At 49.6% G+C, this 27,860-nt stretch overlaps 2 protein-coding genes across 2 annotated transcripts in view; one reads left to right on the top strand and one right to left on the bottom strand.

Moving 5' to 3' along the window:
* AP1M1 (adaptor related protein complex 1 subunit mu 1) overlaps nucleotides 1-27,860 on the bottom strand; it is a 60,038-nt gene that overhangs the window by 13,932 nt on the left and 18,246 nt on the right. The gene's annotated exons all lie outside the window — the stretch shown is intronic.
* AP3D1 (adaptor related protein complex 3 subunit delta 1) lies at nucleotides 981-27,496 on the top strand. The gene is made up of 32 exons (XM_082072161.1): nucleotides 981-1,311; nucleotides 6,777-6,872; nucleotides 7,555-7,635; nucleotides 8,103-8,183; nucleotides 8,763-8,870; nucleotides 9,214-9,343; nucleotides 10,229-10,368; nucleotides 10,641-10,714; nucleotides 11,406-11,455; nucleotides 11,825-11,874; nucleotides 11,966-12,014; nucleotides 12,242-12,387; nucleotides 12,773-12,921; nucleotides 13,012-13,242; nucleotides 13,364-13,595; nucleotides 13,998-14,143; nucleotides 14,270-14,411; nucleotides 15,046-15,117; nucleotides 15,528-15,603; nucleotides 15,973-16,172; nucleotides 16,802-16,875; nucleotides 19,236-19,440; nucleotides 19,758-19,820; nucleotides 20,409-20,510; nucleotides 20,908-21,057; nucleotides 21,166-21,213; nucleotides 21,595-21,784; nucleotides 22,800-22,888; nucleotides 23,868-23,953; nucleotides 24,352-24,473; nucleotides 25,193-25,272; nucleotides 25,610-27,496. Exons 1-32 carry the CDS (start codon nucleotides 1,216-1,218, stop codon nucleotides 25,703-25,705), a joined length of 3,654 nt encoding a protein of 1,217 aa, XP_081928287.1. The 5' UTR covers nucleotides 981-1,215; the 3' UTR covers nucleotides 25,706-27,496.

Here is a 27,860-nt window from a genome sequence, read left to right as displayed (position 1 = left end):
AGGAAGAAGAGTGGAAAAGCTCTTGCTGCCTCCAGTGTTTGATGCTGAACCACGTCAGGCCACCCCAGGAGAAGAATCCGCGGGACCTCAGTCTGGGGAGATCGATTCCTGGGTCCGAATCCACCCGCAGGAGACGCTCCCGCTCCGTCTGTCCTGCCCGGCTCCGCCCGCAGCGCGGGTTCGTTAGTGCTGGCGGTTCGTTAGTGCTGGCGGTTCGTTAGTGCTGGCGGTTCGTTAGTGCTGGCGGTTCGTTAGTGCTGGCGGTTCGTTAGTGCTGGCGGTTCGTTAGTGCTGGCGGTTCGTTAGTGCTGGCGGTTCGTTAGTGCTGGCGGTTCATTAGTGCTGGCGGTTCATTAGTGCTGCTGGTCCGTGACGATGCTGCGTCCCCCAGCCTGGGCCCCCCGTCCTGGCCCTGTCCCCGGGTGTGACGGTGTGACAGTGTGTGCGCCTGGGCTCCAGCCGAGCCACTGACACGGCCTGGGTGCAAAACCAGGGGGTTGCGAGGTTTCGGGTGGTTCCCTTGGGTGACACACGCCGCGGGGGCAGGGGACGAATGCAGGGACAGTGGCAGCACGAGCTCCCGCCACAGTCAGGCCCACGGAGGAACCCCGGCCCCACTCGTGTCCCCTGCCCCACGCGTGTCCCGCCCCACTCATGTCCCCGCCGGGCGCGCTCCCCCCCCCCCGCCACGTGGGACGGGCGGGATCACAGCGGTGGGGCGGGGCCAGAAAGGGGGCGGGGGCAGAGGTGGACGGGGCCAGTGACGTCGCTGTCACTGGCGGTGCGAGACAGGCGGGGTGGGCGTGGTCTATGGCAGAGTGGGCAGGGCTGCAGAGCGGATAGGTGGGCAGGCGCTGCTGGGGCGGGCACGGGGGCGTGGCTAGGCAGGCCGGGCGTGGTCAGGCAGGTGTGGGCGTAGCCGTGTGCTGAGGGCGGGGCCAGGCGGGCGGGGGCGGGGCCGAGCCCTCAGCTGACCGGCCGCCATTTTGTCGGCGCTGGGAGCCGAGCGGAGCTGTGGCCGCCGGGCCGCCCTGCCCGCCCCGCCCCGCCCCGCGCCGCGCCGGGGGACAGCGGCCGCGCCCCCGCCTCGCTGCCCGGGATGTGAGCGGCCCGGCCCGCTGGTTCCACCCGCCTCTAGCGGTAGCAGCAGCAGCGGCCGCTCCCCGGCCGGGCTGAGCCCCGCGCGCAGGCCCCGCGGCCCGGCCCGGCCCCGCCATGGCGCTGAAGATGGTGAAGGGCAGCATCGACCGCATGTTCGACAAGAACCTGCAGGACCTGGTGCGCGGGATCCGCAACCACAAGGAGGACGAGGTGAGCGGCTCCCGGGCTGCCAGCGCCCGGGCCGGTGCGCAGGCCGGTCCTGGCCCTGGAACGGGATGTCGCTGCTTTGGGGAAGGTGGAGCAGGAACCAAAGGAGGCAGGTGGCCCTGGGCGTTGGGCTGGGGCAGGGCTGTGGGACAGCAAGAAGGTTCGGGAGCACGGGGGTGTCACGGGGTCACGCGTGGCACTCACTTTCCCTTCGGGCGCCTTATGGTGGCGTTGAGGTCCCTGTGGACAGAACAGCGGCATCCCTGCCTCGTGCACTGGGTTCTGTTACTGTGGTAAATGGAACGGCTTTCATCATGAGGCTGGTGTATAGGAAAGCCGAGTTCAGCCATAATTCGGCTTTCAGATTATTCACGTTTATACCTTCTGATTTAAATGTGTTCTTGTTTCTGAGTTTCTGTGGGCAGAAAGCAGCTGGATGTCTTGGCTTGTTATTCTCTCGTGTGAGTGGCTCGGGGTCAGGACGTTAGTGCAGGTGAAACACACGTTCTGGATGACGAGTTCTGTGGGACTTTCCCGCTGGAGTGTCAGGGGTTAACTGGGAGGTGATGGACGCCGAGGGTGTCCTTTGTGTTCATCTCCCAGTGAGGACTCATGGCCTTAGGAACTTTCTGATGAGCGGCCTAAAGCTGCGCTTTGCTGGAATATCTGTGAGTTGTGGTGGAGCTGTCGACAGGCTAAAAATATTTGTCAACTGCAGTGACCCTTCATATGAGTACAATACCCAAATGGAGTCAGCTGGGAGAGTTGTAATCACGTAACCAAATGAAACAGTTTGGAAAACTATGATCTTCATTACTGGTGCTGTTGGACAGAAATACAAAATACAGCTTCCAAAACCACCTGAATGTTCCAATGGCTTTTAAGCCTGTTGTGCGCGGGACAAGGTGCTGTTTGTTAGTGGTGATACCTGGGAAACTTACACTTCTATTTTAGCATACGTTAAGTTTATGGGTGTTTTGGTGAGGTAGGGCTGGTACGAAGTGTGCAACGCCCAGCAAAACGTGGAAAACGTGGAGAAGTGGAAAGAGCATCTTTATGTGGACACGTAAGGCGTTGTACTCAGAGCCGGGACAGGTGGCCGGTGTTTCTGTGGAGCACGTCCCATAGCACGCTCAGGCCCACGCTGTGTGTGCCGAGCGCTTGTCGCCTCGGGTCAGACCCGACCCGTGTTTCTCCATTTTTGACAGAGCTCCAGCGCTCCTCTTGATGGTGATGTGTTCATCCTGAACCGCGGGGACTCCTGGGCACACGCCCCAGGGCTTGTTGGGGAGTAAATGAAGTGCCACGAGCTCTTCAGCAGCAGATTTTAAGTGTCCTCAGCTCTGGAGGAACTGAGGGGGCACTGGAGGTGCCTGGCGCCGTAGCTCCCATCCTCACTGCAGAGTGCTGAGTTACCTGCCAGAGCACCTTCGCATTGGAGTTTGTGCTCTGTATCCGAAGCTGACCCATTTCTTTTGAGTTTAAAACACTGAGAGCGGAGTGGTGGTCTCGTGTGAGGATGAGAGCTCAGGTGGGAGTTAACACAGTTGCTGTTCCGTGCAGACATTCTGCGCATTTTCCAGCCTTCTGGGGAAGACTGGAGCTGCATCAGCCTCCTGCGAGGGAGCGCTGGCGTGGAAGCAGTGAGGCAGCGTAAGGCGTTAGATCTTTTCCTGGTTTGACATGTCGTGTTTACTTTCCAGCAGCCGGACGAACGCTGTAATCCCCGCGGTGTTTGCCGGCACCGGTTCAGAGTTGGAGGGAAAGCCACACCTGCAAAGAAGGCTTGATCCTATTTCCTTCTCCCCTGACCTTCACTTCCAGTATCTCCTTCTCTTTCATTTTGAAAATGAATCCTTTGGTAGTGAAAGCAGCGAGTCTTTCATCTGCTATGAGGTGATTTTGTACCCTAAGGAGTAACTTCTTGCACTTTGTGTCTGCTTTTTATGGCTGTGCTGCACAGCAGGTCCAAGGGGTAGGGGCTTGTACCACAGACTGTGAAAAGTATACCAGATTTTCCTAGGTATTCCAAACTAATAAATTGTTTCTGTTTAGGAGTGTTCTCCTGAATGTGAAATAAGAGAAGGGATGACCCTTTGATGCTGTTTGACTTTTGCATAGTGTTTTGCAGTTAGGGAGTTTGTTGGTCCCAACAAGGAGGCTACTGTCAGATGCTATGGTGAGAGGTTCTTTTATAAAACTGAAATGATGAACTAACAGAAACAGAGATATTAAATGAGTGGTGCTTTGTTCTGTTCAGACCATAGCCCTCTGTTCCAATGCCTTTGATTTACTGGAGGATGCTTAAGGAGGGAGAAGGAGTTTAAGAGTCCTGCCCGAAATGTCTCCCTTGTCTTTCAGAGAATCCGCTGCTTGTGCGTCAGGATTAGCACTTGACTTCTTTGGGAATCGATGCTTTCAGGAAAAAGCATATTAACATTTTCTTGTGTGTAGTGTTTGGTGATAAGTATGTCCTTGCTGGTTTAAGAAGTTGTTTTATACAGGAGCAAAATGAGCAATTGGTGTTTCTGATTGCAAAAAATAAACACGAATTTCAGTTGATAATGAAATGCTAAGCAGAGGCATGTTGAGTGTGTGCATGCTGTGAAATACGTACTTCCCTGCTCAAAGACAGGGCTCACCAAGCCATTCTCGCTTCTTAGTGGCCGTTACCTGAGGACGGTGGGCTCGTATTGTTAAAAAAGCCCTTTTTCCCTAGGTGCAGCGCTGCCGTGCTTGGCTGCACACTCGGCTGCTTTGCTGACACATTTGCAGTTGAAATCGTGGCGTAAGGAGTTTTGAGGAATCTTTTAACATCACAAAGTCCTTTGGGCACAACCTGTCGTCAGCGAGGCCGAAGCCCGTCTGATGGCTTGGCCTCTGGCCACTATTGCACTGTCACCATCGAATGGTGAAGATTATGGGATGGAACATAATAGGAGTTTTGAGGAGTGCTCCAAGCTTGTTGGTGCCCAAGACCGATCAACGCAGCCCGACCGACGGCGTGCGGGTCGGTGACAGGTCACCGGTGCTCCAGCAGTTCCTCTTGTCATCTGTGTGTTCATATCTTCGAAGGAAGCTCATTATTCCACCCACTTTCAAGTGGATCTGGAGTTGCTATTGTTAATTCTCTGAGCGTGTGAGTCGCTGGAAAAGACAAAGTTGGAAATTGAAACAATACACAAAGGAGAGTTGGATAAGGACCTCAGCTGGTAAAAAAGCAGAGTAGGGGTGGCCGGCACGGTGGCCAGGCCTGTGTGACAATGTCCCTTATCTGCTGTGTCACGGAAAACAAAGGGCCTGGAGCCGCGGAACGTGAGCCAAGATGTGGGTTTTCTGGGGTGATTACAAGCAGAGAGCAGCAGAGGCTTTGCATTAGTGCTGCCTTTCATTAGCTTTTTGCTTTCTCCTCTGGTAAATATTCCTTAATTGACTGTGGCGTAAGTGGGGCTAAGAGCTTTGTTCCCCGTGCAGATCCCTCAGTAGCTGTCCCTTCCGAGGGTTTGGAGCGCTCCAGGTGGCTTTTCTCACATCTTTAAGTAAAAGTTCTGCCCAAATAGGTCCGGGGGGAGAAAGAGCTGCTGGAGCCTCATCCTCAGAAATGGAGTGCCCATCGCTGCACTGTTTGCGAGGTCGCTGGAAGAACAGACAGAAAATTCAAAGTAAAATGAAGATATTATCTAATTTTCTGCACTGTGGACATCCTCAGAGAGTTGTTTATTTGATGCTTTTTGATGCAGCTCTTTGTCCCAGTGCTGAGTGTGGAAAATGTGGCCTTTTGTGATTTCCTCTCATGTCAATGTCCACAAGAGTGATTGAAAAACCTCTTCCTCTGCGATGTGGGTTAGTGAACATATAGAGTGTACAAAGAGTACCCTTAGGTTCTTCACTTCGAATGGCAGCACGTCCTGTTTCTGGTGCGATATGAAGAGCAGCAAGGGAACCTTTGAACAATGTTCATCAGAAAGACCGAGTCATGGGACCACTCACAAAGAAGCATTTGTGTTCCTGGGTTATTAAAAAACCTGATGGTTCATGCTGGAAAATGGAAATGCTTCATAATCCGAAGGGCAGTCTGCTGAAATCCAGGTGGTAGGAAGTGTAAAGATATTTGAGTGAGGTACAAGGTGCAGAAAATAGCATGGCTAGTGGAAGCTTTAGTAGCATCTCTCTGGCCTTAAAGGTTGTCTGCTCGGCTATGATTTACACAGCACGGGCCCCTGAGGATCGTTTAATTGTCGTGCAATTAAATTAACAAATCCTGTGATCAGACTGAAGACACGTTGCGTTTCACATTGAAGTGGGAGACTAAATGGATCAGTTTTCTTCATATTGCTCATTGCTGGTAGCGCTACTCTGCAGATTAACAAAAAGTTAATGCCTGCTGATCCTTTAAAGCTTTCTATAAATAGGGCCTTTCGTTCCTTGGAGTCTGGTAGGATTGGAAGTCCAGCCATGTAGAGGGGCTTCCTTCTGCTCTTCCAGTTCCCGCAGTTGGGTTTCAGATCTGAGCTCTGTAATGTCTTTTCCGCTCTTTGGAGGGGCAGTTGCTGGTTTAGTTGGGTCCCTGGTAGCAGGGGGCTGGGGACTCGGGATCTGCATGTGCAGGGCTTCTCCTTCCCCTCCTGGTCGCACTGTAGTTTGTGTTCAGCTCCCGAGAGGTTTGCAGGAAGCTTAAGCCGGTGTTTCAGTAGTTTGGGGATCGGTGCTGTGGGAAATGCCAGCGATGCTTTGTGGTGATGGACGTAAAGACTGAGAAGCTGCGCGTTGCAGTTCCGCACAGGAACCGGTGCTGAGCAAGACGTGGCAACGAGACAGACGCGGGCAGGATTCTGTGACGCTGTCCCAGCGTGTTCTTGTGTGCGCATCAAATATTCAAGGCTGGGTACAATGCGCTGGGAGATCAGTTGCGTGTTGTGTCAGTCGTTCTTTCAGCAGCTCTGATCAGGTGTGTGTTTGCTACTATCAGAAGTTGTTGGGTTTGGGGTTTTTTTTTGTTTTTTCTTTTTTCACTTTAAACTCAAGAGCTTAAACTTCCCATGGGAGTTACCTGGACATGAATCTCTCTCAGGCAACGGGTTTAGAATCCAAATCTCCTGCTTCCCTCCCACAAGCACAGATGTGATTGATTGGAAAGGAAGGAAGGACCTGAACTGTAAACGCTGTGACATTCCGCTTGCTGAATGACCGAGAAATGAGTGCAGTAACCGTAGTGTGTTGCGAAGCAGGGAGGGGTGGATGGTGAGGAGTGGAAACCACGGCAGAAACATCTCCGTGGACTTTTGGCCTTCTAAGAGAGTTGTGAAGTTTCTCGTTCAGTAAAATCTTTGTCAGAATTACGTGCTCCCCTAAATCGTGTGTGTGAAATCTGGTGCTTGCACATGATGAGTTCTGCTATTTCTTCTCACTAACATGCTCGAAATCCACAAAACTCATAATGAGTACAAATTATTGTTTATTTTCCTCAGGCAAAATACATCTCCCAGTGCATCGATGAGATCAAGCAGGAGCTGAAGCAGGACAACATTGCCGTGAAAGCCAACGCCGTCTGCAAACTCACCTATGTAAGTGCTCTGCTGGGCAGCGGCGTGGTCCCAGCTTTACTTCTCTTTAACTTCCTGCTGACTCGGAGCTGCTCCTGGCTCCGCCTGCTGTTCTCAGCGTGCAGGTGGAAATGCTCCCACATGTCTGACATCAAGGGCTCCCTGTTCCCGTTCCGCTCATCGTGCTGGCGTCAGTATTGGTACAAATTTCTTTCAGGAATAGGTCAGGAAGCTAATCTGATTTCAGACTAATCCAATTTAAAAAGTTGTTTTCAGCTGGGCTGTTTCTCGTCACACCATGGCATGAGCGCTTGGACCTGGGGTTTGTTTCTCTTTGCGCAGCCCTTTGTCAAGAGGGAGAGGAGGGAAATACCTCTGAAGAATTATTTTTGTGGTTCTGTTCTGGTTTTGATTTAAAAGCAAAATCCGGGCTGGGGGGGAAACCTTCACAATGGTGCTTATATAACTGCAGCTGTGTTACCTGGAAGTAACGCAGACTGCTCAAAACTTGCTTCTGGTGGAACCTGGAGACTTCATTCACATACTGCGAGTGGCGTAGAATGGAGCATTACTCATAAACTCAAGATGTCTTATAGTGTTATTTTTAGACTCTGGTTCCATCCTCAGTGTTCTGAGGTATCTTGACCCATTTTCTTGAGTCTCTTACTTGCGAAGTTTCTTACTGTGGCCGCTCTGCTCGCAGTTACAGATGCTGGGCTACGACATCAGCTGGGCTGCTTTCAACATCATCGAGGTCATGAGCGCGTCCAAGTTTACCTTCAAAGTGAGTGTTCGGTGTAACTCCAGCTGTACTTGCCAAGCTGCTTCAGTACTCTAATTAGTGAATACGTTGGTCCATAGTTTCCAAATTGGGCTTTAATACCTGAAAGTCGGGAGTCGTGGAGCATTATTCTTGCTTTGTACTGACAAAATAAATGTAATATTCTCCATTTCTCCTACTGACAGTCCTGGTTTATTTGTACATCTTCATGGTAATTGGACCTGTGTGTACTAAAAAGTAGAGGAGGTAAAGCTGGTTTTAATATCCTGAAGACAGATGTATTGTCACTGGAGATATTACTTGTCTGAGATTAGGAAAGGGGATTTATACCAGGAAAGAACAGAGAACCTTGTCACGTTATACAAACCTCCTGCCTCATCTTTCTAGTGTTGCTCATGAAGCTACTGGTGGTCGCTCATCTAAATGTTGTCTGAACTTTATTTTGCTTTTCTTCTCCTTGCCCTTTCTAGAGAATCGGTTACCTGGCTGCCTCCCAGTGCTTTCATGAAGGGACTGATGTAATTATGTTGACTACTAATCAGATCCGAAAGGTAAAACTTTTGACTTCAGTTCTTAATTTTTGCTTGCTCTGTCTCCCTACTTGTATTTTCCAATCCGTATGGATTATTCCCGAATGTAACGGTAAGAAAAACGTCCCCATTCCTGAAGTAAAAGGAACCATCACCTGGCTCCACAAGATTTCCATTTGTGAGGCCTGTTTTCGTCTGGCAGTAGCAGATCAGGCTCTGATTGCTTGTAGAATGGTGCTGCCTGCATGTAGACTTGTGTTCTGCGTTCATGTGCCCAGGTGTCTGTGTTCATTTTCACTCAGTTTAGCACTTGAATGGTTGGAGTTATTGGAGTACAGCATTATTTTCCTAATCTTCAGATTACAGATATATTTGTAAAGTTCTTAAGTGTTTAAAGATTCCTCATGGCCATCATTAAACCCCAGGCCAGCTGTACTTTAGCAGGTGTTAGAGAGCATTCCTGTTCATAGCTGGTATAAATATTCCCATGCAGTAGAAGTTCTGCTTCGTATCTGTTGAGCGAATGAAATTGGGCTGAGAAAATTGTTTCTCGACATTGTGTGTGATCTGGAATGTTTGAGTGTGTTTTTCCTTTTCTAGGACCTGAGTAGCCCTAACCAGTATGATACTGGAGTTGCACTGACTGGCTTGTCCTGTTTTGTTACTCCAGATCTTGCCAGGGACTTGGCAAATGACATCATGACACTGGTGAGTGGAGAAGGTTGGGACAACACACAACACGTTTTTCCTGTAATTACAGAATGTTAAATGGTTCAAAGCTGGTAAATAAATTTAGAAGTATTGCACGTGAAAACCAATGGGTTGTTCTTGTGGGGTTTTTGGGGAGCCTTTGCAGATCTTAGCTCAAGATGATGACATAGAGTATTCCTCTTAGTTTTAGTGATAAATGACAGTATGTAGCTCTCCCCTCAAAGCCGTGTGTTCCAAAAGTAGGTGACATTTTGAGACGGTGGGGGGACATACGGACCTAGAGAAGAGCTCTGGGCTCACAAACTTCCTAAGAGCCCGGTGGCAATGGTTTCGTTCACAGATGTCTCACACAAAGCCTTACATCAGGAAGAAGGCCGTGTTAATCATGTACAAAGTTTTTCTGAAGTACCCGGAATCCCTCCGTCCCGCGTTTCCTCGCCTTAAAGAGAAACTTGAAGATCCAGATCCCGGTGAGTGCATTTCAGTAGATTACTTCCGGATTATTTTCTCTTTATGAAATTCCAGCTCTGAGTCCGACTTGCTGTCCGGGCTCCTCAGTGCCACCTCGGTGAGTTCAGCTGCAGCACGGGGAATGCGCCGTCGCTCTGTATCATGGTCACACTTCTGCTTGGTCTTCCCTGGCACCAAAACACCATGAGCTTGTTGGAACAATTTGGTGTGCGATGCAGTTCTCCGATCTGCAGTCGGTTTAGAGACTTTTTATTGCATGGGCGGGACTAATCTGGTGTGGACATGGAAGATGCGTCTTCCAGGGACAATGTTTTAAAGAAGGCAAAGACACACACACAACCCGCACCTGCAAACGGAGGGAAGAAAATACCTGTTGTGGAGGGAAGGACTGCTCTCCACTAGAAAACCCAGACCATCCAGAGTCACGTATTCCAAACGGAGAATAATCAGCTTAGAGGATGAGCAATTAGAAGGGAGTTAACTTGTCTAGTTAGATTGAAGGACTCAGTATTTTTGTGTTGTATTTAGATGTGTCTAATTAATACACCATAAAGAAGCAGGAATGTTTGGAAGTGTTCTGGTGGGTGGGATTATTGGTTGTTATATTGTCGTGTCCCACAGCCAAGCTGCCCGCAGTAAAGCGGGAAGGACGCCGGCGCTGTCCTGGCGTTTCTAATACTGGACCCCAAGCAGATCCCCAGCTTGCTGATGTATCAAAAACCAGCCAGAATCCTGTGTTTAGTTCCCGCCTCGCGGTTGGTGATGGGGCTGAACCACACAAGGCTGAATCTTTAGCTGCTGTTGTCCTGGGCGTTCTGCACCAGAAACTTCAATTACAATTAAGCGTTGATGAGGTTCCTGCTTTTCCCGCTCGTTTTGCCCAGGTGTGCAGTCCGCTGCAGTGAACGTGATCTGCGAGCTGGCCCGACGCAATCCCAAGAACTACCTTTCCCTGGCTCCGCTCTTCTTCAAGTTGATGACGTCGTCAACCAATAATTGGGTTCTCATTAAAATTATAAAACTGGCAAGTATTCTGGATCTGTGTTCGCAGGATTTGGGTTCCTGTTAATTACCTCAGGCGCAAAAATAGATTTTTCGTGTGGAGGTGTAACTACCATTAAATCCAAATAAAAAGAAACGGGGAATATCTTCTAATGTTTGTGAACATAACCAAAGAGACAGAAATATTTTAACGTAGTTTGGTTTAAATATAGTGAACTGAAATGTAAATCATGTTTTTATACTGTTTAAAAGCAGCTGTTAAATCCCTTTCTTGTCTGCATTTCTTTTTAATAGTTTGGTGCTCTTACTCCATTAGAACCAAGGCTGGGGAAGAAACTGATCGAGCCCCTGACCAACCTCATCCATAGGTTCGTACGACAAGCGTTCTTTGCTTGGCCAGGGCTGGGGACGTGCCTGTGGTGGGTCAGTTGTTGGGCCTGTGGATGCGTTTCTGAATGTGTTCTTGAGCCTCGATATCTTGGCTTCAGGTATCACGAGATAATCGCGTCAGGACTGTTCCTGAAAAACCCGAGTGAGACAAAATACCTTAAAGGAAAATCTTTGGGTGCCTGTCAGCATGAATTTCTCCAGAGCAGGCAGGAAAATTGGAGCAATTTGCTTTCCTTTCACTTCATTTTAAGCCAGAGATGACTATGGAGAATATATAAAAGCTCTGGCTTAAGAAAGGCTCAGCTGTATATTTGCCTCTTGTGCTCACCTGCAGCCACCGGAGCACAGCGGGGAGCGCAGTGAATTCCCTCTCGTGCCCGTGTCAGCCCAGACACGGGCGTTGAGTCTCCGCTTCCATCCCCATCCCGGCATTACGGTGCTGGTACTTGCTACTCCTCCCAGATTATTGGGTTTAAATATTCAGTAGTCCTTCCTCCCCCCGACAGTTTTTAAGCGAGAACCATTTGATCTAGTTTGAAGCTATATGGAACAGAATACTGGCAATTTCTTGTGTAATTAAAGGTGTTAACTAGCGCCAAGATATTGCTGACAACTCATCAAAATGTGCTGGTTTTGTTCCTTTTTTGAAACATTTGATTTCTGTTTCAGCACCTCAGCCATGTCTCTCTTATACGAATGTGTGAACACGGTAATAGCAGGTGAGAACTGAAATTTGAGACCTAGAAAAAAAAAGATGAACTTTGTCATCAATTAACACCATCTGTAAACCTTTTTTTAACCTCATGTATTCTATAACTGAAATAAGGCGCCTGACAGACGTTGTGTTCCTGTGTAACTGAAATCCTGTGCTGTCCGTCGGTGGCGCTGAGTCACTACAGCCCTGCTGCCGTTACTCTTAAGGCAGATGAAACTGCAGTTTGTGTAACAACTGTCTCTCCTGCCCGAGACCCCCAAACAAGAATAGCGCGGGGTCCTGTGAGCCGAGCTGGCCTTGCCCTTGAGCTGTTGGGTTATTGCGTTCCTCGGAACGCAGAAATACCCACAGGAATCTCTGCTTCTGGTTCCAGTGTTGATCTCTCTGTCGTCTGGGATGCCGAACCACAGCACGAGCATCCAGGTACAGCGCTGGGCTTGGCTGGGGTTGGTTGCATAGTCAACTTTAAGGCTTTTAGGGCTTGCAATAAGCACACCGTGGTCTTTTCTTCCAGCTTTGTGTTCAGAAGTTAAGGATATTGATAGAAGATTCTGACCAGAACTGTAAGTATGTTGCTTGTCTTCGTGGAAGCTTTGAGCAACCAACCACTGGGGAGAAACCGCAGCAGCCTCAGAGCAAGGAGCTGTTTCCCCAGACACTTTGCTCACTGTTGTAGTGTCTGGTGCGTTGTAAACAATTGCTGAGGTTTTTAATGTGGAATTAAGATTTCACGCTCGACAAAAACCAGCGTTTCTATATTTGGAAAGAAGTTTTATTTTGTCTTTCGCAGTGAAATACCTGGGACTGTTGGCTATGTCCAAAATCCTGAAAACACATCCCAAGTCAGTCCAGTCTCACAAGGATCTCATTCTCCAGTGTCTGGATGACAAAGATGAGTCAATCCGGCTCAGAGCTTTGGATCTCCTGTACGGCATGGTGCGTTTCTACACGGATGTCCTTTACTCTCCAGTCCTTGTGACCCCATAGGAGGAGATCTCACAAAAACATGCAGCTTTCTCTTCCCTCTCTCCCCAGTAGCCTTGTGATAATAAGGATTTCTATGTTGCTGTTAGGAATTCTGACTCTCAGCTTTCCTGCAGCATTGGTCTTGTAAACTTGTGCTGCTTCTGCTTTAATAATGACATTGAAAAGAAATAAATGGGTTCCTTTTACGATGTGACTCAGGTTGGGGCCTGGAGAGATGGTTCTGATTTCTTAATACACGACACAGGTCCATCAAAGAGCTGCTTGAATGGACTTAGAGGGACTTGACAGTGTGGGAAATGGCTTAGTTGTGTTTACCCCTCCAATACTTCAACAGGTATCGAAGAAGAACTTGATGGAGATAGTGAAGAAGCTGATGATTCACGTGGATAAAGCAGAAGGGACGACGTACCGGGATGAGCTGCTGACCAAAATCATAGACATTTGCAGTCAGTCCAACTATCAATATATCACAAACTTCGAATGGTCAGTGGTTTTGTGTCAGCTTTGAGATGGTCAGCAGCAGTGACAGGTGATTGTCTGCTGACAAAGCTGCGTCCCGTTGGCTCCCTGCAGGTACATCAGCATCCTGGTGGAGCTGACCCGGCTGGAGGGCACGCGGCACGGGCACCTCATCGCGGCGCAGATGTTGGACGTCGCCATCAGAGTTAAAGCGATTCGCAAATTTGCCGTTTCCCAGATGGCCATGCTCCTGGACAACGCTCATCTCATCGCCAGCAACACCCAGCGGAACGGCATCTGCGAGGTGCTGTACGCTGCTGCCTGGATCTGCGGGGAGTTCTCCGAGTAAGTGCGAGCACAAGGCCTGATACGGTTCGAGCGGCTTCCTTTGAAAAATGCTCTATGAAGACTGATGAAATGTGGAAATTTCGCAGTTGTTTTGCATCTGTCCGCTCTGTCTTTATAGGCACCTCGAGGAGGCGAACCAAACTTTAGAAGCAATGTTGAGGCCTAAAGTTACGACTCTACCCGGCCACATCCAGGCGGTGTATGTCCAGAACATGGTGAAGCTCTACGCCTCCATCCTGCAGCAGAAGGAACAGGCTGGGGAGAAGGAAGCAGCTCAGGAAATTACACAGCTGATGATCGAGCGTTTGCCGCAGTTTGTGCAGAGTGCAGATCTAGAGGTTCAGGAGAGGGTAAGAGAACAAAATGACTTTGGAGTTTATCACACAAAGTCTCTTGTTGGTAGTGGAGCACACGTGTCGCTTTTTGTGGACGTGTGTGGTTTATAAAAGCCGTTGTTACCAGTGGAGTGGTATGTTTATTCTGTACGTCGTGTAACTAACTCAGTAAAAGAGAAGCTCTAGAACTAGAGTGGGAAGAGTGGTGACGTTTCATGCTGAAGCCCTGATCTTATTCTATCTTTTACCATCTCTGGAGGCTGCTTGCCACAATTGCACCCAAAACAACTTGATTTTAAAATCATACAAGCATGTAAGGGCAGAAAAAGGGCACAGCTAGAAGAGAGGGTTAACATGGGTTTTCTTTTCGATTCAGTTTGTTATTAATTCCAAAGTTGCTTCTGCATTTGTTTTCAGGCATCTTGCATCTTGCAACTAATAAAATATATTCAGAAGCTACAAATAAAGGAAGTACCCGTGGCTGAGGAAGTCAGCGCCCTGTTTGCTGGCGAGCTGAACCCCGTGGCGCCCAAAGCACAGAAGAAAGTCCCTGTTCCAGAGGGGTAAGGTTCCTTCTCTCTGCCAAAGCCTTATTTAAACTTAAATAGTAAAGCTAAATATGTGATTGGGAAAACTGGAGTGCACAGGGGTACTGAGTTAAACTATTTGTTTACCACAATTCTTACCAGTTTGGACCTCGATGCCTGGATCAATGAGCCTCCGTCAGACAGCGAGTCTGAAGAGGAAAAGCCCAAAACGATTTTTCATGATGAGGAACAGAGGCATTCCAGACACAGACAGCCAGAAATAGACGAAGAGGAGCTGGCCAGAGTGAGTGACTGTCAAAATGCTGTTCCCTGTGTGATTCAGTAGCCGTGTTGTAAGTGCTGCGAGAGCAGTCGGAGCTGTTGTGGATCCTCCCTGTAGCCAGGGAGCCGTTCTGCCCTCTGCAGCTCAGGAAACTGCTCATTTGATGGGAACAAAACATGTACAGTTGAATATAGGTAACATTTTAGGCAGGTAGAACATGATTCCGCGTGCTCTGCATTGGCAGGAAAAGAGGCAGAAGCTCGTTTTTGTTGTAATGTGGCCATTCTCAGTAGTTATTCCACCTTTCCTGCTTCTGACCTTGTTTTCATAAAGAATTTTCACTTCCTCTCTTTGCAAAAATGAAAATAGAATCATTTGGATTGCCATAAAAATCTGGTGTTTGGGAGCTCTCTACAATTAAAAAGCAAAGGGAGAGTGTTCTGAGAAATACTAGTTATAGTAGTAACAGCACTTGTAGTTATATCCTAGTGTGTCTTGTAACTCAAAACTGGTTTATCATACACAAGCTACTGTGCTGTGGTCTTCATGCAACTAGTTCTGTATTGTTCCAAAAATGCAGGGAGATTTTGCACTTTGCCTTTTATCTCTTTGCTTAGAAACAAACATTCTAACTGCAAATGCTCTTTGGTTTTAGCGTCGAGAAGCCCGGAAACAAGAGCAGGCAAACAACCCGTTTTACATTAAAAGCTCTCCCTCCCCGCAGAAGGTGGGTGTGAGTTCCCGTTTCTCGCTGGTCTCCGGGATAACTGCGTTGCGGCTCTTGCTGAGGGTCAGAGCTGCCGCTTCCTCTGGGACGCGCTGGTTTTCACTGCGGCTCTGATCCCTTCCTAGTGTGCCCATTGACTGGCTGCCTGCAACTGCTTTTGTCAGTCTTGCTTGTGTTGAAAAACAGCAGCAGAGCTAAAAGCCTGGCTGGAAGGGGGGTCTGTTTCATAGCTGTCATCTGGCTTTACAATACCCCCTGCTGCCGCACAGGATTTGGGACCGCGCTGTTCCGTCCCTGGCCTTTAAAATGTCCACTTAAAGGATTAGATTGTGTGGTGTTTTGAAAAGTGTCTATTTATATAGATGCGCATCTGGCGATGCTCAGAATATAACCGATTTTGGTTTTCCCAGCGATACCAAGACACTCCAGGTGTGGAACATATACCTGTGGTCCAGATTGACCTTTCTGTCCCCCTAAAAGTTCCAGGTAAGTGCAAATAATATTGAAAATTCATTACAGAAATGCAGTTAAGCAAAAGGAATCATACCTCTTTAGGTTTTTAGAAGCAAGATATTTTAGGCTCTTAAATATCTCCTTGACTTCCATGTGTGTGAATAGTCGTTTAGATTCTCTTTGTAATCCAGTTAACATGGACAAGAATCAGTGAGCAGGATGGAGCTCGGCCCTGTTGGGAGAGGAGGAGCGTGGCAGCAGACTGCCGGGGGGTGTGGGGGTGGCGCGGAGGCGCGGGGGGCTGAGCCCGCTCGTCCCAGAACCCAGCACAGGGTCGCTCCTGTCGTGCTGTTCGAGCGACCAGTGTCCGTGCCGCCTGACGGCAGTTCGCCTCCCCCGCAGGAATGCCCATGTCTGACCAGTACGTGAAACTGGAAGAGGAGCGAAGACACAAACAGAAACTGGAGAAAGACAAGAAAAAGAAAAAGCAGAAAAAGGAGAAGAGAGGCAAACATCATCGGCACAACTCCCTGCACACGGAGAGCGAGGAGGACATTGCTCCAGCTCACCACGTCGATATCATAACGGAAGAGATGCCAGAGGTCAGTTGTGTTGGTTCGTCTGTGTGCTCTGCTGTTTTTCCCCAGAACTGCCCTCCGGTCGGTCTTGTTGCAGTTCAAGAGCTCTGACTTCTTGCAAAGCTGTTTGAGAAGTGACTGATTGAGATGGTCCCAGGCTGTTCTTTGCAGGAGAAGAAATTATTCTCTTTTGTGCACAAAAAAGACCAAAATTGCCACTGAAGCTATTAAAAAAACCCAACAAAACAAACGATCTGCATCACTGCTATAAAAGTAACACTGTCCAAATAGTCACTTCATTTATTATGCTCTGCTGCCTTGCTTTGACATTAACTTGCTGTCTAGTCAGCAGGTTTGCAGCTGATGATAATTAATTGCACATGCTAATGATGTCATGTGTATTTGTTCCTAAAATTTCCTTTAATCAAAACCGAACGGCAGCAATTCAAACCCTGCAGTTTGTGAAGAATGGTTTTCTGTTCTAAATTAACCGTGTCACTCAATGCTGCATTGAAGTGCATGGTTGGTGTGGCTGCCTGCAGGCTGGCTGTGCCGGGCCTCAGTCCTAAAAACTGCTGGGGGTGTAGAGCTTCAGTTTTGAAGTTGCCTGTGGTTTGTTCCTTGAGTGGACGGTCTCCTTATCTCTCCCGCAGAACGCTTTGCCCAGTGATGAGGATGACAAAGATCCAAATGATCCATATAAGGCCCTTGATATAGATCTGGATAAGTAAGTGACAGTTTTCTGTGTGAATTTCCTCAATTGCTGGCCAGAATGTGTGAGGGCAGAACCGGGGCTGAACTATCTGCAGTCCACTAGGTGAAAGACTGAATCTCTTGTCTTGTCTTGGCTGTGACCCTACGTGGCTGGACACGAAGAAGAAATGTTATTGTGCTGAGGGTGGTGAGAGCCTGGCCCAGGTTCCCAGAGAGGTGGTGGATGAACCATCCCTGAGACACCCCAGGCCAGGCTGGACGGGCTCTGAGCACCCTGAGCTGGTGAAGTGTCCGTGTCATGGTGGGGGGGCACTGGGGAGCTGTGATTTTCTGTGGTTCTCTAATCATCCGCGCTTGGGCTCCCGCTGCAGCACAGGTGATGGACGCTGAGCTGCTGCAGTAGTGGGGGGTTGGGCAGGGAGTCATTCTGTGTGACTGAATGGGGTCTGAAAGCGCAGACAGCGTAGCTGGGATCCGATGGGGGAGACTTAGTCTGAGCTTTGGGTGTCCCAGCATCTCTCTGATCTAACCCATGTTGGCTCCAGCTGTGATGTGTGTTTGTCTGAGCTCATCTCAGAACCGCTGCACACACGCCAAGCCTGTTCATTCCGCTTTGTGACTGTTTGACCAGTAACACGCATTTCGTAGCATCCCCATTGCCCTGTGGATATTCAGTGTGGTTCCACTGTTGAAAAATATTGTTGTAATGTGATGGAGTGAGCTGTGTGTCATAACCGTGACCAGAGCCTGGGCCCATTCAGCTGCTGGAGCAGGTTACAGAGCTCCCAGGCCGCAGCGCCGCAGACAGTCCCTGCGAGCCCCCTGAGGATTTACTGACAAGTATTGTACGTGGAGATTTGGGGTTTGGCTGCTGTTTTGCTAAATGGCCACACTAAAAATAATGGTGGATTTATGGTCCATGGCTGCCTCCTGTAAGGTCTGAGGACAGTACCGGCATGTATAGCATCTGACACCCAACTTGGGAGTCTCTGCCATTCTCTGCAGTTCTCAAAGCTGGAGGGGTTTGGCCCCTCGGTACTTGCAAAAAGAGTGATGCAGCATTTTTGAAAAGTGAAAGAATGGTTTCTGAAAAACATCGTGAGCTTGTTGCGTTCGCAAATGTGTAACAGGAAATGAATTCCTGACTACAGACCCTGTATTTGCACAACAAGCCTCAAGAGCATAGAAAACGCTGAGCAGGGAAGTTTGTGAGCGCTGTGCCCCAGGAGGCACCTCTGGGTTTCTGTGTCGTTTCCATCCGTCCCCGTGTCACACGAGTCGCGTGCTGTCCTGCCGCCTTCCTCACGTCTGTCCTCTCTCTCTCTCCGTGCTTGCTCTGCTCTGTCTGTCACGCTCGCACGCAGTCTGGTGGCAGGAAAGCCTTCCAGGTAAGAACGCACCGCTGAGCGGGACACTCTAAATACTTGAAGGGTGGTGAAACCATTGAAATAGTTGCCCCTTACATTGGAGTGTGTTCCGTCGCTGACTCAGCACCACCCGTTCCTGTGCAGGTATGTGTGGAACAGCTCAAAGATGAGGTCTGGTTCCTGTTCACACAGACCGGGTCTGTCTTGCCTTCGTAGGGTCTGTTTTAAAGTAAAAGGTGAATTGAGTCTTGTTCTTTGTGCAATATGGGCACAAAAATTAAGGCAGGTGAAACCATAGAAACCTTCCCGAGCTGGTGTTTGCTGCATAAACATGAAAGTTAATGTAAGTAACAACTGTAGAAATAGAAAATGAAGCAATTGGTGAACTTTTGAGTGATTCCTGGACAGTGTTTGACAAGTATGGAGGAGGTTCTGTCGTTTGTTTTTCCCTCAAGCAATGGATTTGGGACACTGTAAATCTGAGCTGCTTCCTCATGCTGTTTGGAAAGGGGTATCTGATATTAAACACAAGTTTCTACATGTAATGGTGAGCTCAGGTTCACAGTGTAAGCTGCCAGAGTGAGAGAATTTCTTGCTGAAAACAATTTGCAATTGGAGTGATGTGTTCATCAGCAACAATAGACACGGTTCAAGGGCCGTTTGAGCCGGCCTGCCCTCCCTCTGCTGGAGTTCCCACCCCGGTGCAGGTGCTTCCCCCAGTTGCACATCTTTACTCTTCTTGGAGAGCAGCTGTGCAGAAACGCCGTGGCTCTGTGTAGGTGTTCGGAGGTGTTTCTCAGCCTACAAGTCTGTAGTTACCACTTTGAAGAGTAATGAGGTGTCAGCAAGAACTTGGCTCTCAGTCACCTTTAAATCGTTTCTGTTAATTTCTGATCCGCAAGGGCAGTGTCTGCGGTTACGTGAATAAACTTCTGGTACAGAGTCTGTGCTGATTTAAGATTTTGGGGGCTAAACTCTTTAAAGAAAAGGTGTCTCTGTTTTTAAGACCCTTGGCAGACAGTGAGAAGCTGCCGGTGCAGAGGCACAGGAACGTGGAGACCCCGAAGTCACCGGACGCAGAAGCTCCCCTGGAAGAGAAGAAGAGCAAGAAACCCAAAAAGAAAGAAAAGAAACACAAAGAAAAAGAGAGAGACAAAGGAAAGAAGAAGGAGAAAGAGAAAAAGATGGTAGAGGAGGATGAAGAGAAAAAGGTGATTCTCCAAGACTTGCGTTATTTTAGAAACTGCAGTTATGGGCCATATTATTGCTCTAAGACACAGCCCCTGTGCTTGGAATGTCTGAAATGGCCATGAGAATTGGTGGTAATTTGCAGGTGCTGCCAGTTGTGTCCGGGTTTGGGGTTTGGACGTGTGCTCGGAGGTTGAAGTTAAGCTGCTTGAACTGTTTGCTCTCAAATGTGTCGCAGCACCTGTATCTGAGCATTCTGGAGCAATGCGTTGCTGTGAAAACTTGAGGGTTTAATGCAATCCAAACATCTCTAATGGTTCTGTTTTCGCCTGAAATGCAGGGGGAAGAGCTGGATTTGTGGCTGTGCGCCGCGGCGCCGGCTGTCCCCAGCGCGCAGCCGCAGGTCAGACGCGGCCGGGGGGTTTCCTGCTGCCACGCGGGTGCTTGTGCTGCTGCGGGAGGGGGGGGGACGGGCGGCGCCTCCTCCACTTCTGCTGGGACGCAGTGACGTTCGATCTGCCCGCGTTACACTGGCACTGGGGGTTTCGGGCTCATCCTGCTGTGCAGATCAGTAGATAGAAATACAGGTGCAGCTGCAGGCTTGGTGGATTTTAATATTATTGGTGGCGTTTAATCTTATATTATTAGTGTATGGTTTTATTTCCTAGTATGAGCTAGACACTAGCAATATTAATAGACATGAGAGAGACTGATAGAAGAAGTCTCATGAATTTTGATGGGAGATTTTAGAGGAAGACACAGGGAATATTGGGGGATGGATTCCTCGGAGGAAATCTTTTGTACCTTGTCCTCGAATGATCACATTTGCCAGGTTTCAGAGACATAAAATGGAAGACTTGATAACTTATTAATGTAAATTTTGAAATAACAGTTGATGGTGGCGTGTCACTGTTAAGATTGGGCGGGGGAGGGATTCAGTTATTTCAGCTGCGTTCTGTTAGTGTCATAACCCTCCCACTAATCCACACAGAGTGAGCCTGGTGTGGGTGCTGCTGTTGTGGCGGAACCTCCAGAGGTCAAAAAGGAAGAAAGGGAAGAGCAGGAGGAGGAGGAGGAGGAGGATGAAGGGAAGGTAAGCGGTTTAAGTTGCCAACATCCTTAGCCATGTTCTCGTTGTGTCTCATATTCCCTAAAAAGAAGCACATAGGAATTACCAACAGTTCGGTGTAGTGACCACCTGCAAATAGGCAGCAGTGGAACGTTACCTCCTCGAGGGGCTCTAAACACCCGAGGTTTGGTTGTTCCTTGAGCCAGGGAGCAGTTTTAAAGCTGAGCTGTAAGTTGAGATCTGGCCACCTGCTGATCCTGGGACTGAACGCAGAGCGGCAGCGGGGTCAGGGAGCGGGAGCTTTGCTTCGGATTTCTGTGGCTCGAACTGGAAAGATTGCTAGAGGGGTCAAGATGTAATGAACAGAAATACAGAGTTTCGTTAAGGGTTTGTTGTTGTAGCTGCTGCTTCTTCTTGGTAGAAATCCTCCAAGCATAAGAAGAAAAAGCACAAGAAAGAGAAAGAAGAGAAATCGAAGGATAAAAAGAAATCCAAAAAGAAGGGTCATCGCAGCGAGGAGGAGCCAGCGGAGTCGGTGCAGAACGGAACACTAGACGATGAGCCACTACCAGTGAGTAGCGTGTCCTGGGCAGGCGCTGAGCGGGTTTGGTGAAGGAGTGACAGCCCTTGTCAGAGAGATGAGCGATACTGCAAACGTCATTTCTTCCTTGTTTTTCAGCCTATGTCCAGTTACCGCCTTCTTGCTGAAAATCCATACATTAAAATGGTGAGTGTTTTGGGTTCAAATGCAGATGTCTTCTCTTTCTGTGTTCTCTAAGAGAAGGGGGGATGCGCTGGGACAGTACAGTGACTTTATGTAGCCAACATTGAACTGAGCAACTCTTTGCATCCCAGGAGGCAGAAATACAACAACATTCCGCTTCCATTCCTTTGTATGTCCACTCAACAAGTTTTTAAGTTGGTATTTTCCTGGTGCTTGGCGGTACCATGGAGCCGATCACCAGTGTGCTTTTCATTATCCTGTAGCTGTACCAAGTGACCTTCATTTTGAAGCTTGCTCTGTTCTGATCCGTGTTCTGTTCTGGTGCTTTGCTCTTTGAAGTTTCTGAGTCTTTTCTGTGATTTTTTTATTTTCCTTCATTTGCAGACCTATGACATTCAAGGAAACCTCCAGCACGATAGTCAGGTTACCGTCTCTGTTATCTTCGAGAACAAAAGCACTAGCTTCCTAAAGAGCATGGAACTAAATGTCCTGGACTCTCTCAACACTAAAATGCTCCGACCAGAAGGATCATCAGTACACGACGGGATCCCCGTGCCCTTCCAGCTCCCCCCCGGTACGCCCAGCTTTGGTCCTGCACTGCCCTCCTGTGGAAAGAGCCGGTCGGACTTGCGGCCCTTTGCCGTTCTCAGGAGGACGTGTCCCTGTGCCCGGCATTCCCGGTCCCACCGTTCCATGCCGGGGATGAGCCTGGCAGCGCGGCCGTGAGCACGGGGTCTGTCCCGCGGGGCCGGGAGCGCGCGGGGCCGGGAGCGCGCGCTGAGCTCCTCGTCCCGTGAACGCGCCAGCAGCGCGCGCAGGGATCCCGGTTCCCTGGGGAGCTGTGGGTTTAAAATGAAACAGAGCTGTAGGTCTGTGAGCCGTTAGAACCCGCTCTGGATCTGTTCTCGAGCTGTTGTCCCACCGTTCTAACGGGCAGAGGCCACGTGCAGGGAATGTTTGCGCTGATTTGGATGGGGAGCTGAGCGCTTAAATGTTAGACACAGAGATGAAGGGCAGTGGCTTCATACACAGTACAATAAGACCGTCAGATGGCTGAACTTTGAATTTCACTTCCTTCACCAAAGAGTTAATTTGAATACCAAACCAGCTCACAGGAGCCGTCTGGGGTGTCGTGACTCCAGGGTGCATTTTGATCCCCCGGGAGTAGCTGTGGGGTAGTTTTTTATTCTATATAAGGCAGTTTGTGACACAGACTTGTGTATTGGAAGAAACACATGGAAACATTAGGGTTCTAATTAGTTCTGAAAACTACTGGGAAAGCCGTCTGTGTTCCAGTTGCACACACAGTTTTGGTGCCTTGCCGCTGTGCCGTCCCTCACGCAGGCACTCTCGCCATGACCACCAAATCCCAGCCACCGCTGCTGCTTCCAGAGCCCGGGAGCTCAGTGCTGTACATCCCCAACAGGAATTGCGCGTGTGACTCTTCCAACTACATGGAAAACTTAAATTTGATTCAGAAATAGTCAGTGCATCAAGCTGAGCTGCTGCTGCTCGGTTTATTCTAACCACGATGTAGATACGGAACGCGTTTTCTGACCGCAATTCTCCCTCTCCTCTCTCCACGCCAGGAATCTCCAATGAAGCCCAGTTTGTGTTTACACTTCAGAGTATTGTCATGGCTCAGAAGTTGAAAGGAACGCTGTCCTTTATAGTCAAAGTAAGTGCAGCTTTAAACTCTGCTCCTGCTTCCTTTGGAACTGTGTAAGGGAGCCTGACCCGGGTGGAAAGCACCGCGTTCGAGCTTTGTTTTTTTAGGCATCATTTCATGTCTGCTGCGCCAGCCCATTCTGTGACGTGGGAAGTATTTTTACATGACATGTTGTGCAGCGAGTGTCCCCAGTAGTGCATTAAGCGTGTCCTGAACTGCCATTGCTGGCAGTGTGGAAGCAGGCAGCCTGAAACGTGTGCCACACTGTCAGCTGGAAAATCACCGCCCTGGCGCGTCTGCCGGGGAGAGGAGCCCCCGCGGGTACCGGGATGTGACCCACGGGCTGTTTCTTCTGATCTCGGTTACCCGAAGATCAGTTGGATGCTGCCTCGTTCAGGGCTGGAAAAATAATTATTAGATACAGTTAATAAGGATGGAAAGCCAGAAGAAGAGCTGAAGGCATTGTTTAATGAGTATCGACCTGTGTCAGACTTTGTGGGTTTCTAATCTTAATTAAGTAAAATGATCAAAGAAGGAGCTGCCTGACGAGCTCAAAGGAAGTGAGTGGGCACAGATGTGGCTACTTCTGGGTCAGCTGTTATCTCTATTATAAGGGTTTCTTAAAAATAGCATCCTAGTCCTATTTTCAGTACCGGAGAATCTGGGAGATTAATTTATTATTTTGCTGGGAAATAATGGACTGTAAAACCACATCTCCAAGCATTAGTTTAAATTCTATCTGCTCAATGTATTTCAGCAGAGTGCAGTCAAACGCAGGCAGCTCCCTCCGCTCGTGTCCCTTACCCGCTCTGGCGTACGCAGCAGCCGGGCTGCCCCGTCTCCCTGGGGTTCCCGGGCTGACCCTCGGGCTCTGCCGGAGGGAGCTGGGCCCTCCGGCTGCCGTTGGTGCCTGTTTGTAGGTGGGGGTGGTGCCTCTTCTTGCTGCCTTGGGGCTCCTGTTCATCTCCGTTCCTTTGACCTGTTGCAGAATGATGAAGGTTCAACCCATGAAAAAGTAGATTTCAAATTGCACTTCAGTTGCGCTTCATACTTGATCACGACGCCTTGCTATAGGTAAGTGCGGTTCAGGGCCACGGCCCCCGTGCTTTTGCCGCCCACGCGGAGCTGAGCTTTGGCTGCAGCGCCTGCGCAGGAATGCAGCGCGCGTTCGGCCGTGGCTGCCGTGACTGCTTTGAGTACAGTTCGGTTACCTTGTGCAGTGTCTGGCTGTTAAAGTATGTCCAGCAATGTGTTTTGAGTGATTGGGAAGGAGCTGTGTGCCCTGTGGACTGGCAGAGGTCGGGTAGCTCTGGTTGAGGTCCTGGGTACCAGTGGAGTCTGGAGTGTCGTTCGCATATTCGCTGTGAACCCCTTTTGCGCACCCTGAGATGTCTCGAGGTCTGCGTGGGCTAATGTGGCAGATTACACTTGAATTTCGAGTACGAGCGTTTACTTTCCTCCTTGTTTTGCAGTGATGCTTTTGCCAAGCTGCTCGAGTCTGGGGATCTGCACATGAGTTCTATTAAGGTAGATGGAATCAGCATTTCTTTCCAACATCTACTGGCAAAGATCTGTTTTCATCATCATTTTTCAGGTGAGTCTTTGCCGGGCTGTCTCCGGAATTCCACATCCTAAAATTCCTGCTGTGCTTGGCAAGTACAACACTCCGTGGCCTCAGCAATGACAGCAGGTCGTGTCCAGGTTAAATGCGTTTGGGAGAGGAGTTTTTTTGGGAATACGTTGGTATCCTCCAAGCGTACAATGTTCTTCCAAGTGAGCTCTGTCCCTGCGCCTTTGCTCCAGCCCCGCAGGGCACGCGGCGGGTGTCGCGGGGTTCACTCCCTTGTCGTCAGGGCTGGGACTGTTCTCTGGAGCGCGTGTGAGCCGCGGTGCTGCAGCTCCCCCTCTCCCCAGCGCCTTGTTCGGTAACGGAGAGCGCGAGCTGTCCGAGTTTGGATTTATTAACAAACACACAAGTACTGGATGAAGCGAAACAAATGGCGGTTTCATCATGTTCTGGTGGCTGCATTAGATGTTGCCTCACTGAAGGCGTTTCTGGGGAAGAGATCTTCCGTTCTGATCAGCGCTTTTTGCTACAAAACATTTGCAGCTCACTTGAAAGGCCAGTGACTAACCCTGCGATTGTGAAACAGGCCAGATAGGAGCCAGGCACGTACGGCGTCCCTGGCCGGCTGCCTCCTCCCGCGCTGGCCAGGACTGCTCCCCGAGGGAGGCGAGGCTGCCGATGCTGCACGGGACGCGGCCGCCTGTCCAAAGTCGTCCCACTCAATGGAAACTCCTCCTTTCTTTCAGTTGTGGAACGCGTTGATTCGTGCGCATCCATGTACAGTCGTTCTATCCAAGGCCATCACGTCTGCCTACTGGTGAAAAAGGTGAGAGCGTTGTTAACACTCTGAAGTGAGATCTGGGAGAAGCCGAGTGTGCAGCCCGCCCGACCTGAACGGAGCGAGGGGAGTGTTCCTGTCCACGTCACCCGGGGCGGTTCCGTTCCTCTGGCCCGGCGGCGGTTTGGTTGTACCTCCCGGGGTCCCGGTGGTGCAGGGCGGGTGGCAGGGCGGGTGGCAGCGCGGGTGGCGTCCCCGGAGCGCGCTCCGCTCAGCCCGTGTCGTTGCGCTGCTCCGGTCCCGGGTGGCCGGGACGGTCCCTGTCCTCCCTTCCTCCCTGCTGCGAACGGGAACTAACGGGTTTCTTTTTTTCCTTCTTTCCAAGGGAGAGAACTCTGTATCCATAGATGGGAAATGCAACGATTCCACCCTGCTTAGCAACTTGTTGGATGAGATGAAAGAGACATTGTCCAAGTGCTGAATATCCCTTAGAAAATACTCCAAGGACAAGAAACACACCTAATGTGTAAAGACGAGCAGACCCAAGTGTTAAGTTTCTCCCTCGTACGCATGTACTATCCTGGGGCACGTGCTTTTCAGTTAACTCCACCATGTTTGCAGTTTAGACATTTTGAGGCTGTATGTTACCTTTTTATTTCCAAACTTTTTACAAGCTGTGGTGTTAACCCTTTCTAGCCCAAAGAGGTCCCGGTGGCGCGGCCGCCGGCGGGAGGGGCGGCGCCGTGCCGGCTGCCCCGCGGCTCTGCCGCCGCGCGGCCGCTGGGCCAAGCAGAAGCTCATCAACAGTAGCACAGAGTCTGCTGCTCGTGCCTATTGCCAGGACGGTTGGCGCGGTCGTGGCCGTGGAATGTGTCTCCGGGGCTGCTGGCGTTGATGTATATTTTTAGCAGAGGCTGGTGCTGGACCTGAAGGCCTCTTTATTTTTTCTTTTTTTTTTTTATATATGATTTATTATTATTATTGTTATTATTATCTCAGATCTGTTGTGATCAGCATATAAACATCCTCCATCTCCTTGAGCTAATCCAGATGAGCCCTGTGAGAACTGGGAGGTTCGAGTTTGTGTTTATAGCAGTTGCCTTGAGCCTTAACCTCCTGTTAGCGACGGCCGCGAGAGTAGAGAGCGAACGAACGCGGGCGGAAGGTGTTACTGTTGGGTGCTCTGCTCCTGTTTCCACCCTGCAAACGGAGCCTGTCACTCCTCTCCCCTTGGGGCAGCCTCTGCTCGTGTATTTTATGAGTCCGCTTGTATTTCACATTCCTGAAAAGTCAGTGTAGCAAGAAACTGGAAATCCAAAGGGGTCTGTTCCTGCTTTTCCATCATTTTGCTCACCCGCGGAGGTTGACCACGGCCAGGTTGGAGAAGCGCCCGCACGCAACCCCTTGTGCTCTGTGCGGTTTGCGGGTTCAGCACTGCCCCTCGGTGCTGTGCGGTCACGGACGTTGCGCTGTCCCCCCGCTGTCCCCCCGCTGTCCCCCCGCTGTCCCCCCGCTGTCCCCCCGCTGTCCCCGCGGGTTTGGTGGCCCCGGTGGGACGTGGGGGTCCCTCCTGCCCGGGGCGCAGCGAGCAGGGGGCACACGGGGAGGCTCTGCAGAGCGAAACCCGTTCTGCGCTGCTGAGATCCTGCTGGAAGGGGCCGTCACCGCGTCCTCTGGAGATGCTGAACTCACGTCCTTCTCCAAAATCTCTTTCTTTTCATGTTTTGTTTCTCCCCCCCAGTCCTGGCGTGTGGTTCCACAGCCAGCGAACCGAGCGCCCGCCTGCACGGTTTTCCTGAGGCGGGACCGAGGTCGGCAGCCGCCGTCCCCGCGGGTCGGTGCGGACCCCGCTCGGGGTCCCGTTCGTCCCGGGCCCAGCTCTGTGCTGCAGCCGCTCTCCGCTGCCCAGGCCTTGGTGTTGGTCAGCGTGGTCAACCTCCCCTGGTCACCGGTTCGTGTGTTAGAAACTGAACATGTTAAATTGTCTGAAAGGATGATGTTCCTCGATTAGTGCTTTTTTTAAAGTCATGGATGAAAACTGTCACTTTAGCATGTAGAGTCTTCTCTTACGGAATCCTGTGCAGTGATTCTAGAATTTTGAAACTGTATGATGTGTTACATTCACAAATTTATTTGCTATCAACATTCCCTTAAAAAAAAAAAAACAAAAAAAAAAAAAAAAAACCAAACAAAAAAAAAGAAACCAACATCCCCCAAGCTGCTGTAATGATTTTGTGTCAAGATGATCCAATAAACTTTCAAAACAAACTCACATTTTTGCCTTTGTAAATCATCCTCTTCTAAGATCCGGTGATGTCGCAACAGGAACTGAGGCGTTTGGTTTGCTGGAGCTCCCGGGGTTCCCAGTGCGAGCAGAACCTCTGCAACCACCGCCGAGGCCGCCCCGGCTTACGGTTAATTAAAACTTAACTAAATAAAATAAAGGGAGATAAAACAGAATAAAAAAAAATGAAAATACATAAACCAGCATAAAATAAAAAATATAATAAAATGCAATAAAATAATAAAAGAAAATAAAATAGAGCAAAAGAAGATAATATAGAGTAAAATTATAAAATAGAAAATAGTGAAATAGATTAAAATAAAATAAACTAAAAGAATATAAACCGCGGCCT

This window comes from Streptopelia decaocto (assembly GCF_964273445.1).
Source record: "Streptopelia decaocto genome assembly, chromosome: 24".
In the NCBI taxonomy this organism is placed as follows: Eukaryota; Metazoa; Chordata; class Aves; order Columbiformes; family Columbidae; genus Streptopelia; species Streptopelia decaocto.
Note: the sequence above shows the minus strand (reverse complement) of the source record. Positions and strands in the feature narration are given on the sequence as shown.

Coding starts and splice junctions, on each gene's coding strand:
- AP3D1 (XM_082072161.1), top strand. CDS start 1,216: ATGGCGCTGAAGATGGTGAAGGGCAGCATCGACCGCATGTTCGACAAG. Junction 7,636..8,102: donor CGTCCAAGTTTACCTTCAAA/GTGAGTGTTCGG, acceptor TGCCCTTTCTAG/AGAATCGGTTACCTGGCTGC. Junction 8,871..9,213: donor CAAATGACATCATGACACTG/GTGAGTGGAGAA, acceptor TTTCGTTCACAG/ATGTCTCACACAAAGCCTTA.